This window comes from Podarcis filfolensis (genome assembly GCF_964270895.1).
Source record: "Podarcis filfolensis genome assembly, chromosome: 1".
Taxonomy (NCBI): domain Eukaryota; kingdom Metazoa; phylum Chordata; class Lepidosauria; order Squamata; family Lacertidae; genus Podarcis; species Podarcis filfolensis.
Window position 1 is genome coordinate 112,289,981 of NC_139604.1, and position 19,075 is coordinate 112,309,055.

Here is a 19,075-nt window from a genome sequence, read left to right on the forward strand (position 1 = left end):
TACCAGACAACTCTTGGATTTGGGAGAGGGGGGGAAATAGCGAAATAAAGTGATGGATGCACGAAGGGACTGGTTTTGAAATTTTACCAACTTCTCTTAAAATCTGAGTCCAGATGGTCTCAGAATAATACAGGGAAAAGAGCTCAGCCTACGTTACAAGGTTGAACAAGATATGTGGAACAAACACCCCCTCCACTGTATCTCAGCGAGAGATGGGAAATTGTAGTTAAAATGTGTACATAAATGGTGCTTAACACCATGCAAGTTGACTTATGTGATTCCCTCATCCCCACCAAGGTGCTGGAGGGCCTGCCAGGTTTCTGCTACCCATCGTCAACTTTGGTGGGATTTGTCCAAAGTCCAATGATAGTTTTCAAGAAATTGGTGCGATAACAGATCACCACACTATGTCTACTGCTTGGGTAGCTCTCCTAAATTTGTTTGAGGAAGAAGATATGGGTTTGTACTCTAAAGAGTTAATAATTCACCTGCCTGCAGAAGCACAGGTGACTACAGCCCAGTTTTAGAGGAATGCTAGGGTATGGTAAACAGCCTTATTTGAAGGGAAATAACTTATAAGCTAAGGGTTTTATGAGGTCAAAGTGAGATTGTTTCCCCCCACAATTCAGCATGAGTTTCTAACCTACAGTAGAAATACAGAACATAGACAATTTCTTCCATTCACCTTCAGAAAGAACTGGTTGATTTACCTGGTAGTATTCTTCATGGAAATGTTTCTTTGCTTATTTAAGTTATTTGCCCTACACAATTAAGTGATGACTGCATGTGGAATGCCCTCCCATCAGATGTCAAGGAAATAAACAACTATCTGACTTTTAGAAGACATCTGAAGGCAGTCCTGTTTAGGGAAGTTTTTAATGTTTGATGTTTTATCACATTTTTAATATTCTGTTGGGAGCCGCCCAGAGTGGCTGGGGAAACCCACCCGGACGGGTGGGGCATAAATAATAAATTATTATTACTATTACTATCATAACATTGATGCATGGTAAAGTTAAGACAAAGTCTGAATTTTTCCTAAGCAACCCATTTTAGTTCTGGATTCAGACTTTGCCTGAAGCAGATACACGGTCCTTGTGAGCAATCCTACAGCTTTGAAATGGAGATCAGTTTTGTCACCTTTTAACGCGAATGGGCAATTCACAAACAGGTCTGGTCACAATACTCACATTGAAGCCAATTTTATTCCAAGTGAAACAGGCTTCCATCCAAGTCTTTTTAATTAGTGTGTGGATCATAGCCTATGCCATAAATCCACGATGCAATAGTGTTTGATGTAACAATCACACTCACACTGACTTATTACCTAATTAGCTATGTGGCAGATGCATGTTCTAAAAGATTATCTTTTAATTAGCACCAGCCCATCAGACAAATGAGACATTTCTCTAGAGAGGCAAGATTTGTGAGAGTATCTGCAAATTTCCAGACACCAGAATCTAAAGAGACTGAAAATTTGCATCTAGGGCCATCTGCTTGCACATACTTTTCATTTCCTGTTTCTGGTGACAAAGATGTTCAAGTTTGGATCGTGTTGGTCTTGCCACGGTCCACCAGGTCATACAGCTAGGGTGCTGGACTTCACTTTTAGTTTCACCATCCTGTGCACCATTTTCACCTGTGGTAAGTTGGTGGCTATCCCTCTTATCTTCTGTTCCTCGAGAGAGCTCTCAAGTCTGAGAACAAATAGCCCTCAGTGACTCACTTTGCTAGGCCTCAGCCGCAGCCCAAGGTCTCCTGGTTTTGTGGCCTGATGCTTAGCACAAAAGGGCCATGCTAGGCATTTCACGTAACTGTGTGTCTCTTTTTTACTCAATGTAATGTCTTTTTTCTAAAATGAGGGGATGGGGAAACATAGCCTTGCCAAGGCTGTGATCAGAAACGCAACAGCAGAAAATGAGGTATTGCTTAACCCTTTCCCCTTCGGCCACTTTTCCATTAAATATTGCCCCTGTGCTGTCTTCATATGCCTTTGGGGTAGAAATATGGGGAAATGGGGGCTGTTTTGGATGTAAACCATAACTTATTGTTGTGTGCATGAGCAACATGAAGAATCAGGCTCACACACTCCCCTGAACATGCTCTCTTCTTCTGCTGTGGCAACAAAGAAATTGGAAGTATCCACTTCTAAAATAACTAGAGTTCCCTGTTGTGTTAGAAAAGAAGGAAATCATTGTTAGTTTCAACTGTAGCTTGATAGGCCATGATAATAAACCATGGTTTGACCCAGGCTTGCCTGTGTTTAAACTAGAGTTCTCCCCCAGTTCAAAGTTAGTTATCTGAAGAGCCGATCTTTTCAAAGCTTCACCAAAGGAGTAAAGACAGACCAGAAGGCAGGGTGTACACCAAGCTGAGGCTCACTGCTGCTTATGTACATAATGCTAAATTATAGCTTGACACCATGTGCAAAATGGGCCTGTATCTTCACTCTTGAGGGAAGAAAAGCTTGGTGGCAGTGGCCCAAATAATGGCAGAAGAGGAAGGGGTTGTGCAGCCCGTTGCCTCTTCTACTCCTGATCACAATCTTCCAGGGCAGCTTTTTATCTATAAAAAGAGAAAGAGAATTAAAAAGAAACATGGAACTTGGCATCCTGTCTATAGTTCGACACTGAGTATAAAATGCTTTGGGATGCATTTTTGCAGGGAGTGTTCAGTCTCTTGAACACACTACGTTAGCAAAATTTGCTTGTGCTCCATTCAATCATCTCTGTACTCTGCCCACACTGACTCCTGGAATTTAATGAAGGCGCATTTACCACTTGGCCTCTTAGCCAGGGTGTGTCAAAAGAGAACCAGATTGTATTTACATTCCCTGCAATTCACATTCTGCAAATAGCACAATACATGTGCCTTAGCCTACCCTGCTTTAGGAAACTAGCTTTTTCCATCATGTTTACAGTGCACAATAATTTTTAAAAGGGGAGGGGGGAGGGAGACTGGACCAAAAGCAAAGCTTTCAACATATACAAGGTGACATGTGGCATTTTTTAAAAAAATCTATTGCACAGAAACACAACCTTCAGGGCTGAATTACGTCAGATGAACAGGCACATATTATTTTACATAATATATGCAGGTTTCACTGATGGAGAAAGAACAACTGAGGAGTGGTGTGACTTTGGTTAGATGGCAAAATGGTACAGCAGTTGTAGAAGAGAAAGAGGCAGAAAAGGACAGACTGTTAAGAGAAACTATTCCATGTTTCATCCTCTCCTAAGCCTTCTGCAAGTAATGACTAAACTATTCTCCAAAACCATAAGGACTAGACCAGGGGCAGCTAGCATGGTGGCCTTCCAGATGTTGATGAATTACAATTCCCATCATGCCTGACCACTGGCCACACTGGCTAAGGCTGATGGGAGCTGTAGTCCAACAACATCTGGAGGACACCATGTTGCCTATCCCCTGCACTAGACCATCGCATTTTCCTTTTAACACCCTGCAAGTTGAATGGATTCTAAATTTTGTGCCAGCCTACCAGACTAAATGCTTGTGCGATAAGCCCCAGGGATATCTGCCGCCTTCTGGCTCAGTCTCTAATCTCGGTTGCTTCCTGTTACTGCCCTGGCTTGCTTCCTCAAGCTCCCTGCTCCATCCTCCTGCCCTACTGCCCTCATTCTCCCCTCCTGCACTTTCCTTGCTCTTTTCTCTTAGCTCCAACGTCAACTTGCTCTGGCAACTCTTGTTCCCTGCCTCTTGGTGTTGGTGCCCCATTCAGTGAATTTTAACCCTCAATTTATTTCTCCTTAGGTTGTCTTCTCAGCATGGGAGACAATGCAAAATACTTCTTTGAATCATGGTAGAAGTTCCTGTGGAGGCCCTCCCAGCAATAGTACTGTCCGTCCCAGAAAGGAGGACATTACCGGAGGAGCTACCATGGCCCATGTGGACTCATCTTGCTACAAAGATAACTCAAGGATGCCTTACAGACAGCAAAGAACAAAGGAGGCAAGGTCAGAGACTTGTTGCTGTAATCACTGTGTGGTACAGTGGTTAGGGCAGGGGAACCAGATGTTGTTGGCCTCCAATTCCCATCAGCTCAAATAAGCAAGGCCAGTTGTCAGGGATGAAGGAAGCTGTAGTCCAGCAACATCTGGAGGGACGTAAATTCCCCAGCCCTGGATTAGACTGTTGGAGTAGGCCCCCAAGAAGACCTGGGTTCAAATTAAGTTGTGATGCTTAGAGACCAGGGATGGCAGCAGTAGCTGACTGGAGGACTCCCAAGGAGAGGGGAGAAGAAAGAGGCTGAGGGAACACTCCACAAGAGAAGATGTTCAGAAAAGGGCGAGAGGCTGCCAGCTCTGCAAGCAAGGGCTCCTGAGCCCCACAGGGATTCTGCAGAAAGAATGTAGTTAGTTAAGGTAGCCGTGGACTCAAAAGGGTTATAAAACATATACCTTCCCAGGATCCTTGGAGAAAAGCTGGGATAAAAATGGAATTAAAAAATTACAGGCAAGACCTCTGGTGGCTTTACGTCTGAAAATACAGGCCTGAGGTGGTTGCCTCAGAAGCAACCCACACCTGGAATGTGGTAAACAGTCTTCCAAAATTATGTAATACAGTATTTAAAGTGGACATAACTGCCTCAACATTTCAGATAAAAAAAATTAACAGCACTGGAAGCCAAACAACATGTTTTCAGTTTGCCAAGAATATTATTTTCACACTTAGTGAGCGCTGTTCTCTACCTTATCTGTTTCCTTTTCTATCCCATCCCATTCCATCATCGCTCTGCTTCCCTTTTTTTGCTGCACAAGTATTTATTTGCCAAAATAATCTGTACCACGATGTGTTCTGGAGAGCATGAGGAAGCCTGCTCAAATTCAGCAGTCTAGTTTGCACTCCCTAGATCTGATTTACTAACCTCACTTCAAGGAGTTCCTGCCATTTCCCAAAATATTTCAGAACCCAAATTAAAATGGAAAAGAGGATCAGGTGACTGGAGTGTCCTCCATAAGGGGGGCATGCACTGGTCAGTGCCAGAAGAGGTTCCTCAGCAGGGGCAGGATCTACCGCTAACAGTTCAAGCATAAATGATATTCCCTTAACTGTGCCGCAACTCTACTCAGATACATTCAAGGCTGGCCAGACCCTTCACTCAGCAACACTAGCTAAGCCACTGCTGCCATCCCTCGTAATTCTGACTCTGTCCTAGATACCAGGAGCACAGATCAGATAAGGAAAAGTATCTGTGGGGTAGTGGTTAGAGCAGGGTAACATTTCCTTGCGCACAATCTGCTGAATGCCACATACCAGTGGTTGGCAGAGCTGCAACAGGTGTTGACAGGACAGGAGCCAAAAGTGGGTGGGGACCTGCTTTTCTTTATTTCTCTGGCACCCTTTCCTCTCTCTCTCTCTCTCTCTCTCTCTCTGCTCTCACCACACTTATAAAATGGAAAATAAATGGAAGAAAAGCTTAAGGGGGCCACAGTGCTAATGTAAGTCCATGAGGAAATATGCGTGCAGGCAAGATGCTTGCTCGCAGGCATGCAAAATCTCCGTCAACAACAGGACGCCTTGAGCTGACTCATCTTGAACTCCAATTTCACTGCACACACCGAGGGCCACTTTGTGAGAGATATGAAGGAAGAAAAAGCATGCCCCGTGCCCCATGTGGAGCAATGCGCAAGGGTTTGCTTTGTTACAGAGAACGGGCACACACAGTTCAAAACAGAGCACGCCACACCAAGGTAACTCCGGTTCGGCCCTTTGAAAAGTTGGACCCTGCAACTTTGTGATCCATATGAAGCACATTGCTGCTGCTTCCTTCGTCTCCTACATTTAGCATGACTTGCTGATGCGGGATGATGGGAGATGGAGTTCAACGACATCTGGAGGACCACCCCATCCCCGCCATAGGGATCTCAGGTAACAAGGCTGGGAGAGATCTTGGAGCGCTCCCACCAGCCAGAGACAGGGGCTAGACAGACCAGTGGTCTGACTCAGGGCCATTTCCTATTTTCATATATCTTCAGACTCTTCCAATTTATTGGACATAGAAAGGCTAGAGCTCCTAGTGCAAAAAGAGTTCCTGCCATTGTTTTCCATGTACAGGTTGTTTTTACAACAAGCCAGGATGGAGTAACCAAAAGTCTTTACCTTCTAAAGTACAGAATGCAGCAGAAATTAGCAGCATGTTTTTAAAGAGATTTCAGGGGCTGAGCGGCATTGGAGAAGGCAATGTGTCTTTTATTATACTTTTATCCCACGCAACATTAAAAAAAAGTTCAAAGCAGCTTACACTGATCATTACATCATATTTTTATCTGCGTGTTGAATGTAAGCTGCTTTGAGGGTGAGTGAAGTAGCAAAGTGATATATAAATTCCAACAGAAATTTAATTTTTTTTATTTCTGATTTATCTTCACCTTTTAGGTGACCACTTTCTGCTTCTGAGGAAGCAGGATCTTATCTAGAAATCCCCATGCCTAAATGTTTTTGTTAGTCTTCAAAGAGCCACAAGACTCTGTGTTGTTTTGGCTGCAACACAGATTCAACATCAATATACCTGTGGAATTTATATCTCATTTGCACAAACCTGTTTCTGTGCATGTACATGCTGACAAAGAGGACTGCATGGTGTGACATGTTCATAGGAGGGAACAGAACTGCTTTGCATGCTAAGGTTCCAAGTTCCATCCCTGGTTCCAAGTCCTGACGCAAACCCAAACCCTGGCTTCTCCAGTTAAAAAGAATATGTAATGGTCAGGCCTGCCCAAGACATTGAGCCGCCTGAGGTTAAAGGCAAGATGGAGTCCCGCCATTGCCTCCATACTAGGCACAGAAGCCAGCTAGACTGGCAGCTGAATCTGACTTTGGTACTGGTGACTGAATAGCTCCTCCCCTACAACTGAGGGCAGCTGGCCAGTTTAGGGGGTGCATATGTCCCACACAGCTCTGTCCTCCAAAGAAGGGAACTGCCCCCCCCAATATCTGCTACCTGAGGCAGTTGCCTCATTCTGTCTAACAGTGTGTCTGGCTTGGTCTCTACCCACTCCCCTGCAAAGCTGCTCCCTTCCAGCGTAGGCAAATAGTCTCTCCAAGCATAAGCTTCCCATGTCCCTGAATGGGAACCCTTGAATGGTGCCTCCATCCCAGGATGGAAAGTCCCACAAGTCTGCTGCCACTTTCCCTACCTCTCGAAGTTCCAGCCTCTGTGCCACGGCCTCCAGGCTTTCCTGCCCGGTGCTCTCCACCGACAGTGTAAATTCCACAAACTCATTGTTAAGCAACTGGATGCGGGCCACCAAGCAGCTCTTGCTAGACACTGTGTAGCGTCGAGTTCGTTTCAGCTTCAGCCCAAAAGGCAGAGGCATTTTCTTCCCTAGCACATTCACAAGAAGTCACCGAAAGCCTTCCAGGAATGCCTTGCCTTCCACGAATAGTCAGGAGCTATGAAGTCCCCAGATGATCAACCGGCAGCTGCAGCAGCAGCCATCAAAAAGTGGCAGGTCCTCCTCCAAGATCTGAGCAAAGGAAGCATTGACGAAAATTCTGTGGAGGGAGAAAGCAAAGAGGAGTTTAAGTAAAGAGATGGGTTTAGCTCACAATGTCCATTCACATTTGGTGAGCTTAGCCCGAAAAAAAAGTATAGCTTGTTTTTTTTCAACACAGAAAATTCCTCAACTCTCAGAGCCCTTATATCAGGTATAGACCCTCCAGATGTTTTGGGACTACAACTCCCATCATCCCTAGCTAACAGGACCAGTGGTTAGGGATGATGGAAACATCTGGAGGGCCGAGATTGCCTATGCCTGCCTTACGTGATCTCAGGAATCCTTACAACAAACTTGTTGGCTCAGCCAATATTATTAGCCCCATATTACAGTTGGGGAAGATGAAGGTTGAGACTGAGAATATAGGGCTTGTCTATCCCTCCCCAATAAATACATGACTTAGATAATTAGGTGGAATTGGGAACTTTCTCAGCTCACATTTGTAGCTACTACACAAACTCTCTTTAAGATTTACTAATCTGTGTTGGTGTAACAAGTATATGTTGTATAGATAAAAGGGTTTTGCAACGAATGGTATTTTTTTATATAAAAAAACACACCCATGTTCTATATGGAAATTAGAGACATTTATGGAATAGCAAACCACAAGCTTAATGTATATTTTAATTTATTGGGCAGAGACCATATCAATTCCATATTTTCTACAGCATTCAAATGCACAGCTGCAACTAAACACATGTTAAAATAATAGGAGTTATGCACGATGTATAAAATCAGGAGAAAAGGGGTGCAGGCAAACAAAACTGCAATTGGTGATAACTCCTCTGGCTAATTTACTTGCTAGGCTGTTTGTGCCTCTTCCTGTTCCCTCACTTTTGCTCTCATCCACTGTTCCTCTCCCACCCACTTCAATCCTATCACATTGCCTCAACCCCTTTAAACCGCTGCCAGAACTGGTAGACTGGCTGTGTGGCAGGCAGAAACGCAACAGGCACAGCGTATCATCATGCATCGTTACTTTACATCTCCATGCCAAGAAAAATGAAACATGTTGATTTATTTATTTTTACAGAAAAATTGTATTGGGGGAGGCAGCTCTAAACTCTTTTCAAAACCAAATTCTAGCAGAGGCTTTCCTAAATCATCCTAGCAGTACCTAGTGCAGATTGCAAGCCTTCTTCCGTGCAGAAATAATGCCTGTTCTAAACAGAGCCTAACATAAACCTGGCGCTAAGCATAGGATTACTACTGAGTTTAAAGGATGGCGCAAGAACGTAACAGAACCTTCCTTCATGTTAATTCTGTGTGGTCTTAGACATCATGACTTGGAGGTTGAAAAAATGTGATTCCACATATACAGTCTTCCCCCTCCACAAACCAACACACTTTACTGTGAAAACATACAACAAAGCATTACAAAGCCCACGAGAAATGGCACCTTCATTCATTCATGAATAAACAGTACTTACCCCACTAATACTACAATCCATAGCTTTATGCATTTTGCAGCAGTTCTATTTATGACTCTCCTAGAGTAAATGAGTTTCAGGCTTCACTCTGATTATTCTCTCGAAATATTTGTGAAGAATACAAACCATTTCTTGCTTATAAAGTCTACTGAGGAGGGTCCCATTTAGTTCTCCATTGCAGACAGCAGCAGTGCTTTATCCATGGGATAAACAGTTACAACTACATTTTAAAAGATGAAGCATTCTTTCAAAACGTTTGACTTTTAAACTAGTCTCCTCAGCCTCAGCACTGACCAACCTACACTACAATCCTATACATGTCTGCTCAGAAGCAGGAGCAAACTCCCAGGTTAGAGGGCATACACTATACAGTGGTACCTTGGGTTACACATTCCGCTAACCCAGAAATAGCACTTCAGGTTAAGAACTTTGCTTCAGGATGAGAACAGAAATCGTGCTCCAGCGGCGCGGCAGCAGCGGGAGGCCTCATTAGCTAAAGTGGTGCTTCAGGTTAAGAACAGTTTCAGGTTAAGTACGGACCTCCGGAACAAATTAAGTACTTAACCTGAGGTACCACTGTACTGAATTTTGACATTTTAGCAAACCTTTGGTGGTCTTTATAATAATAATAAAAAGATTTGTGAACGTTAGGAATCTGAAGCCTTCAACTGCATGGAACAATCCAAAAAGTTAAGCAATTTTGCTTGCACTGATTCCAATGGAAGAATGAAGCAATGCTTAATGTCTAAACCTTCAATCTTATGCACGCTTAACTCCTGGTTTTCAGTTAAATTAGTGGGATTCACTTCTAAGCAAAACTGGATGAGATCAGGCTGCCTTGTGCCCATTATGTTCAAAGTCCATCAGATTTGCTCTAACATTTGCTTTGACTTCATAAGCAAACATAAATTCTTCCCCCACCCGCCCCAATAATTTATAAATCATGTTCATACACAGTGGGAAAATTTCTTGAGGATTCAGGACACTTTCCCCATACATTTTTATATAAATCATTTTCAAAGGGGAGAGCACATGCAGCATTGCTACACTTAAATACATTAACAGCAAAGGCAATTATAAAATGTCTTGGGGGAGAATAATGCTTCAAACCTATTCAACAAGTTTTCGTGCTGGCCAAGCACAATTCTTGCAAACACAGCACAACCAAGCTTTGTTTAGCAGCTGTTATTTTCTGCTACCAGCTGCTGTCATGTTAGTCGTCCTGTCCCCCCCCCCCCCGCCACCGCTGCCACATACGCCTATTTCAAAATAATGTCTATCTGCACGATTAAGGGAGTTTGCATTCAGTAAGAGGATAGCACTTTAGTGCCAACACTAGCAAATCCAATCAACCATATGTTGAAATCATCGTTCCCTATTTAGCAGGTCTAGGAACACTTCAGATGTTATATTCTGATTTAGCCTACACTTTTAAAGAAACTTAAGTATTAATATCAAAGACTCAACCTTCCCTGCTTAACTTCTGCTTCTTTCCTCTCCAGTTGCCCAGAAACTCCATACACGGCCAAAATAAAACTGGAGTGCACGGAAAGGAAAAGGGTTTTTCCTTTGGGTTAATTATACATCAATCATTTTTAAAGGGGAAAATCCACAAATCAAGATTATGCCCTCATTTTATTAATCAACCCCTGAAATCATTTGGAAGTGTAAATGTTATTGGAAATTTGGGGGGGGCGGGGTGAGGATGAAAGTTGCTCTGGGACTGAAAGCTAGTTTGTTTATTCATTTGCTAGCCAAGTACAAACAACCCACAAAATACCTTCCCTATTAATGCACGAAACTATACCATCTCCACCACACTCCCTCCTGTTAACAACTGAACTAGCAGCAAGCGTTTCACTGACAAGGCTGTACTAAGGGTAAAACAAATCATTTTGCTTGCAAAATACCCTTCTAACTTCTTACATCTAGTGTTATAATTCTAATAAAAGAAGCCTCATGATATTATTATTATTATTAATAATAATAATAATAATACCCCGCCCATCTGGCTGCGATTCTTTATTAAGGGAGGGTTGCAGAAAACGGGGAGGTGGGTGCGTTTACGTTTTAAAGAAACAAATATTCGTTTCAATTAAGACCCTGCCATACAGAAATGAACAAGGACACCGAGATACGAGACTCTTTGGCACTCGTCCTTTATCCTTTCGAGAGGGCGCCGCGATCTACTTCGCAGCCCGATCTTAACCAAGTTTTGCTCTGAACACCATCCCCAAAAAGGATGCCGAGGGCACCAATCCGCTCGCTGGGGGCTTCATTGCGCACTGCCACCTTCAGAAGGGCGATTCAAGAAAAAGAGGCGAAGATCCTGAAATCCGGCGCTAGAAATGTGTAACAACTCTTTTAATAAACAAAAGCAGCATCCCCGCATCCCCCCCCGCCCACCGCGCCGCCCCTTTACCTGTTGCAGCAATTCAAGGAAAGCGGACTTTTAACTGCAACCATCCAGGCGCAGTTGGGAGAGCAATCCGGATGAAACCATTTCATGGGTATTCCTTTTTATTTTTGAGGGGAGTGGAAAGGTCAGCAAGGCTTCTCGGGTCCCCTTTCCCTGGAAGCGAAGAGCCGCCTGCACCTCTCTGCTCCTCTCAGAGCGAAAACATTCCTCACTTCCTGCCTCAACAACAACAACAACAGCGGAGGCGAGAAAAAGCCGAGGCTGGAGCTCATTCCACGGGGCCGAGGAGGGAGGAGAAATACTACAGCCAAAGGAGGCTTCCCCTCAGCCAGCCAGCCAGCCGCCTTCCTGTGACAGAGGAAGCCCCCGGACTGCTGGAGCGCACAGGACGGCCTCCCGCCCCCTCTCTCGCGCGCGCCCCCCCCCAGCCGCTTCGCTCCACGCCGCGCTTGCCAGCGGCCCGTGCGTGCGCCGCGAGAGCGCGCGGGGTTCTCTTTTCTTCCCTCTCCTGCTTGCCTTGCCTTGCCTTGCCTTCCTTTCTTTCTCTCCCCTCCGGAGGGAGGCGTTCCCCTTTGCTCCAGCCATGCGGAAGGATACGGCGCGCGGTCATTAAAGCACAGCCCTCTTATGTTTGCAGCCCCATGACCTCAGAGATGTGGAATGTCGGCCGGGGGAATGTCAGCAATGGGACAGCTGCTGCTCCAACGAGGAGAGGAGAGGAGGGAGGGAGGGAGGAGGCGGCATGGCAAGAAAGGAAGATAAGGAAACTCAACGCCCGCACGCCACGGCCGTGAAGCTCCCGTCGCTTTGGAACAACAACAGCGGCGATGGCAACGAAATAGTCCTCCCTCCCGCCAAAAAGTGGAATCGATACAACCTCCCCGATCTCGAGTCGTGTTAGCCTGCTGCGGCAAAAGTGTCTTGCCCATGGAAGCTTACCAGGAATAATAATAATAATAATAATCAGTGCTTTTTTTTCCTTTAAAAATGTTTAGGGGTACTCTCATTTAGACTCAAGAAAATGACCATTTTATCGTTCAAATGGGAAATAAATACTGTACAGTAAATGGACAAAAGTACAGAGATTCGCAAAATGTTGAGGGGTATGCATACCCCTGCGTCCCCCCCCCCCAGAAAAAAAGCACTGATGATAATAATAATAATAGTTATGTATTGTCTTGAGGCGGGGTAAAGCTGGGAGCCTCCAGACATAGGAGCCAGCATCTAATTATTAATTAATTAATTATACCCCATCCATCTGGCTGGGTTTCCCTAAGCCACTCTGGGCAGCTCCCCAGAGAGTATTAAAAACATGATAATTCATTAAACATGAAAAACTTCCCTGAACAGGCCTGCCTTCAGATGTCTTCTAAAAGTCAGATCTAAGGGCCAAGGTCCCTTCAGCCCCCCACTAAAATATTTGAGGGGGTCAGGGGGCCCCAGTTGATGGGCATTGCCATTCAAAGGGTGTGTGCCCGCCACATCATGTGATCAATTCTGCGGGGCAGAGCTTATCTCCCTCCCCTCATATTTTATTTAAGTTGGCACCCCTTGTCTCCAGATGTTGCTGGACTACTATTCCTATCATCCCTGATTACTGGGCATACTGGTTGGGGCAGACTGGAGTTCTGGAAACACCAGGGGGGGGGATTTATTGGGCACAGAAGGGGCAAAGTATATTTCTAGGTGGACGAGTTGTGTCCCACATTAAACATAGCAGTATATGTTTCTGACAGGAATCCAGCGATGGGGGCGAGGCAAGTGGGGGATGAGCTCCTTGCATGGTGGGCACTTGCCCCCTTCCCCTGCCACCCAGTGCCATCCATGCTGGAGCCGTAGTCCAACAGCATACGGAGGACCACAAGTTCTGTGTGTCTACTTTTAAGGCATTGAAAGATGCTGTACAAGATGCACACTTCGTGGGAACACAGGCATAACACAGATTGGCGACAAACGACACCTGGCATCACTTGACGCAATAGTTTCCAGAGGGCATTAGTCCATTGCAGCAAAAGCAGCCACAGAGCCTTAGGGCACTATAAAGCAGAGACAAGGAACCCTGTGGCCCTCAAGGTGTAGTTGGACTCCCAGTTTCCATCTTCCCTGACCATTGGCCATGCTAGCTGGAGCTGACCAGGAGTTGGAGCCCAAGAGCTTCTGGAGGGCCGTAGTTCCCCCCACCTTTGGTAAAAGACTTGCAAATTTATTGTGGCATAAGGTTTTGTAGACTAAAGTCCACTGCGTCAGAGATATATAAAGTACTATCCTGGATTTACTCGTGATAATAACATACGGCATCTGATGGAGTGCACCCCAGCTTATGCCATAATAAATGTGTTAGTCTTTAAGGCAGCACAATACTCTGTTGTTTTACCATGACAGATGGGCTTTTGTTATGCCAGTGCTCCATAAATAAGTGTCAGTTTTTGTTGGCAAGAAGCCTACACTTTCGTCTTCCTTCCTTAGTTCTTAACAAAACAAGTTTAGCCATTCCTGGACATTTTTCTGTTTGTCTTTTTCTCAGTTAAGGGAGTTTCAGATTCCCGTCAATGCTTGTTGGTGCAGAGAACTTTTCCTGGGGTTATCGCACAGCATAACAATTCTCTCTGCCAGTTGCTTATTATTATTTTGGTATGTGTCAATAAAAGTGTATTTAGAGCATCAAGGGCTAAATCTATTTCAGTTATTTTAATCCCTTCCAATTCAAGCAAGCCTTCCAGACTGAATATAATTTATGCATGCAGTTCTTGGAAATAAATTTTAAATGTGTCCTTGGAAGTGTTTTTTAAAAAACACAACAAACAAACAAACAAACAAACATGGGTTGTGCAGAGTAACTGATGAATGAGCCTGGTTTAAAAATGCTTTAAATGGAGGACACATCAACACACAGCCATCCACAGGCTGGCTCAACCACAGCAAAATAACAATCTGGTTGTCTAGCAGCACTAAAATTCTCTGCAGGTTGTATTTCAGCTATGTTTTACTCACCCATTGAAGTTAATTGAGAACTTGAAAGCTCGCCACACTTTTGCAACATTTTGGCTGGTCCCAATAAAGGCATTGCCCAACTTTGGGGATTTGAAGTTTTTTTCATTCATATGCTTAATACTGACACTTTCAAAGAGCTCACAACCCTGAAGGGTCTGAACTTCTCTTTGCAGAAGCCATGCTAACCCCTCAACAATTCTTCTTCTTTATACTTAATATAATCTGTGTTTAAACATGCTTCCTCCAATTTAGCTAGGGAAAAAGGTTAGCTTAACAAATATATTGGCTCACCCAGACTCTTTTTTAAAAAGGCATTAAGTTGGTTATTTTTTAACATGATATTTTAAACAGCATGCAAAAGGTAATGGGGGGTGCATTCTCTGCTCCTCCCCATGTACTATGGAGGAAGACACTGGAGTTTGCGGCTGTTGATGCATATCTCTGTGGTTGCCCTTGTTTCCTATCCTAGTCCTTTTGTTTTGGCTACTTGGCAAAGGAGCGTTTCCTCTCCCTGGGTGGAGTCTTATATTCTTGTTCTTGTGTGCACTCTCTGCCTGGGACAGGAAGTACTGGAGTCAGTGGTGACTGGGACACTGGGGTTGATGGATTTGGAGCACTGTGGTGTTTTGTGTGTTGTGATGGGGGGCACTGGGGGTCCCCAATGGCACTGTGTGTGGGCAGCAAGCAGTGGTGGTGTTGGCAAAATCCCTCATCAGTGACATTTGGTTGCATTTCCAGAGGTGTTTGTCCGTCATTTTTATGCCGTTCATTTTCTTATTTACTCTGTTGTGTTTTCCCCTCACCATCCTGGGCTGAGCATGTATAGGACATGGAAGCTGTTCCACTGGCACAGTGGTGGCATCTTTCCTACCCCCTACCCAGCACCCTGATGTAATTGCAATATGAGATTGCTTTGCCCAACTACAGTATCATCAATTCAGGCGTACAGCATTTTCCACAGTGAATACCAATGCAAATAACTGGTTCAGCTTCTTTGCAGTCTCTGGATCCTCCTTTAGCAATCCTTTCATTCCTTTGTCAACAGGCAGTCCAACCGCCTCCCTGGCTGTTTTTCTGCTTCTGAAATAAAAAAATGTGCCTTTTTATTCTCCTCATTTGGGCAAGAAAAGAATCCTTCTTGCCATTTATGGTGTCTTTGGCTCCAATTGTTAACCCTGCTGGCACTTGGATCTGAAAGTACTTTTCCTATTTTCCTGTATATATTCTAGTTGAGCGTCTATCTTTTTGGTTTTAAATTACCTCCAAGCATCCTAGAGAGATTTAACCCTCTTCCAGGAATTACAGTATTTCTGTTTCTATCAAAACAATCTTAGAACATGGTTACAGTTTCTCCTCATATCCTTATACTAAATGTATTTGTTTGCTTATTTGGTACATATATCTCCATGATACACATCCTCAAAAAAAGAAGACAGAAGAGGCCATCAATCTGCATAAAACTTGCATGTACTAATTTATATGTATAGATGGATATCTAGAAATAATTCCTTTCATTTAAATAAAAATACCGTATTTTTTGCTCTATAAGACTCACTTTTTCCCTCCTAAAAAGTAAGGGGAAATGTGTGTACGTCTTATGGAGCGAATGCAGGCTGCAGAGCTATCACAGATGCCAGAACAGCAAGAGGGGTTGCTGCTTTCACTGTGCAGCGATCCCTCTTGCTGTTCTGGCTTCTGAGATTCAGAATATTTTTTTTTCATGCTTTCCTCCTCCAAAAACTAGGTGCGTCTAGTGGTCTGGTGCGTCTTATAGAGCGAAAAATACGGTACATCTCTCCATCTTGTGGAAGTTTGGGACCAAGTGACCTGTTTGCATGCTCATTCTGCTGTCCTCAGTGCTATTTTTCTAGGAAAAAAGAGAACCTCCCTTGTTATCTTGTAATGGCAATGGTACCCAACGTGGGGATTCAGGGCACAGTCCTACAATGGCTGCGCTCTTTCAGTCTGACTCCCCCTCCCCTTTCATAAGAACTTGCATGAAAGTGGCCTCCCAATTTTTCTCACAGGCTCATGTAAGTTCAACACAAACAGTTGGACCTGGTGAGCATTTAAGCTCCCCAACCCTAATCTGCAGGTTGCCATCTGATTGGTTTTTATTCTGATCCTGATCTGATTTTAGGATGTATTTTAACTGATTGCCTGATTTTATGTTAATGTGTTATACATTTGATGTTAGCCGCTCTGAACCCAGTTTTGGCCAGGGAGGGCGGGGTATAAATAAAAATCATCATCATCATCATCATCATCATCATCATTATTATTATTACCTACCTGAGATGTGCCAGAACTGAGTTCCAGCTGAAAAAAGGCCTTGGCTGTCTTGGTGTTAACTGATAATGGGCACGTTATTACCTTACTTGATGAGACTCACAGTGGTTTAGTCACAACTCTTGGTATTTACATATCACCTTTACACAAACTCTTCAAACCATTTTACATAATTGCAAAGAATCTTTTGAATTACCTGGAAATGTAGGTCAACGTTATTATTTCCAGAGAGCAGAGGAAGGCTGAGCACCATACTGACTTCATAGCTGAAGTGAGATCTTAACTAGACATTTCCTGTGGCATGGCTCGCAGCTCACACACCCTTAGTGATTACACCGGTTCTCATTGTTTATGTGGAGCTGTAGGGGTTTGCAGTCCAGGAACTGGTCAGGCCCCAATCCGCTTATCTTTACATACAGTTTCTTTTTTGTGAATAGGTTCCACAGATTTCACTACAACATTATCATTAGTACACTTAGTTTTTATGGTATCAAGCAAACAGTCCACTATGTTTACACAGAAATGTCCTAGTTCTTTATAGGACTTTCCTTCTGAACTGCAGCCAAAGCTCCATTAAAATCAATGTGTGTATTCAGAAATGGAATTTGAGGAACTTTATGTTTAAGGTTTTGGAATATATGGGTTGTGGAGACATTTTTATGAAAGGAGTTAAGGCAATATACACTGAAAAATCAGCAAAATTTATAGTAATTAACATATTGACAGAAAATTGTGAAATAACCAGAGGAACTAGGCAAGGTTGCCCACTGTCACCTTTATTGTTTGTAATAGTTTTATAAGTTTTGGTGCAAAGAATCAGATGTAATCAAGAAATTAAAGGAATAAGGGTGGGACAGAGGCAATATAAATTAAAATATTTTGCAGACGATGTGGTGATATCTGTAGAAGAACTAATAAAGGCAATTTCGAAAGCACTCGAAGAGATTAAAAAATCGGAGAAATAGCAGGTCTTAAAATTAATAAAGATAAAACCCAACTCCTGGTAAGAAATATGGATGATGAGAGTAAAAATAAATTACAAAGTTTATCAGGTTTAAAGATAGGCTACAACCCTATCTGGACAGGGACAGCCTAACAACTGTTGTCTATACTCTGGTAACCTCTAGGTTAGATTATGGCAACACGTTATACAGGGGGCTGCCTCTGAAGAAAGTTTGGAAACTTCAGCTGCTGCAGAATTCAGGGCCAGGTTGCTCACCCTTTTTAAAAACACACACCAAGAATTCTCCCCTATCAATGCCCCTTCTCCCCATCCTCCTCAGTTCCAGTTCCTTATAGTGACAATGCAGCCTGCTAGTTTAATGTCACTGTGAACACATGCCTCATATAGATGTTAAGTCAGAAACTTGGTGAATGTTGACATTTATAGGAGAATGTAAGCAGGGGAACCAACAGGAAATGTCAGAAATAGTTATGTGATGAACATTTGCACATCCTTGCAACGTTCTTGACATTTGCACTGTTGTGGGCTTCCTATCAGATGTCTGGGATTAGAGCTATCAGGATTGCCATAAAGCTCAGAGAGGTTGGGTGACTAAAACAACACTCATGGCCTGGCAAATGCCATTTTCCTATAAAATGACCCTCTTACCATTTTCATCTGTAAATGTTGAAGATGAGGATAATATCTGGACATTTTTGTTAAGTCTTGACATTTACTATTAAGTGTTCTGACATTCCCCTGAGCTTATTCACATCTCAAGACTTACTAGTAAATGTCAGCATCACCACCTTTGAGACATTTACTGGTAACAAGGTTAGATAGGTCCCTTGTGTCTTCAATCTGCAACCAGAGTAGGTGGATTAACCTGCTTTGGGGAGCAGTAATGTGTAGCACATGTAGCTAGAGTAGCAGAGAGGGAGGCTGCAGTACTCAGCTTATTGTCAAGCTTCCAATTTCTTTTAGAGACAACCTGAACCTTTTCTTCCTTTCCCTTCCTCTGAATGTCCTGCTGGTGTGGAATCTACATATTCCTCAGCTGGCACCTACTGTGCAACAGCATGGGGGAGTGGACAGCAGGCTATGTCTGGGATTTTATACTGGCTCTGTTGTGAAACAGAGCTCAGATCTAGTTGGAACAGAGATCACAGTCTCAAAAGATCAGATTTCACGTCTCTGTGTTTATTCCCCATTCGAGTCCAGGGAAAACCCTCAGGTTTCTCCTTCCTAGCAGAGCTGAGTTAGTTCAGCATTGTTGGAGTTGAGCTGGAATGGTAGGAGCCATGGGGTCTGTGGTTCATAGCCTATCCTCTGAGCTCACGCCCAGGGGAAAGGTCACTTGGGGGCCAAACTAAAGTGGCAAGTGAGGAAAGGGTTATGCTATGCCTCCTCCACAAAATCTTCTCCGGTCCTAACTACTAACTGGAGCAGTGTTACATGCACTCACATGCAACATCAACTTTGGCAC

At 43.7% G+C, this 19,075-nt stretch overlaps 2 protein-coding genes across 9 annotated transcripts in view; both read right to left on the bottom strand.

The window, feature by feature from the left end:
• The window catches only part of PTPN21 (protein tyrosine phosphatase non-receptor type 21), a 46,965-nt gene extending 35,004 nt beyond the window's left edge, over window positions 1–11,961 (bottom strand). For 7 of the 8 annotated variants that reach the window (XM_083610917.1, XM_083610916.1, XM_083610915.1 and 4 more), the window contains exons 1-2: window positions 11,370–11,909; window positions 7,158–7,515 (exon numbers count right to left, since the gene is read on the bottom strand). In XM_083610917.1, the coding sequence (XP_083467043.1) occupies window positions 7,158–7,337 (180 nt within the window). In that variant the 5' untranslated portion in view covers window positions 7,338–7,515; window positions 11,370–11,909. Of the gene's footprint in view, window positions 1–7,157; window positions 7,516–11,369 lie in introns of all 8 variants that reach the window. The other variant, XM_083610911.1, reaches the window with a different exon arrangement.
• The window catches only part of EML5 (EMAP like 5), a 155,402-nt gene that overhangs the window by 4,661 nt on the left and 131,666 nt on the right, over window positions 1–19,075 (bottom strand). The window lies entirely within an intron of this gene.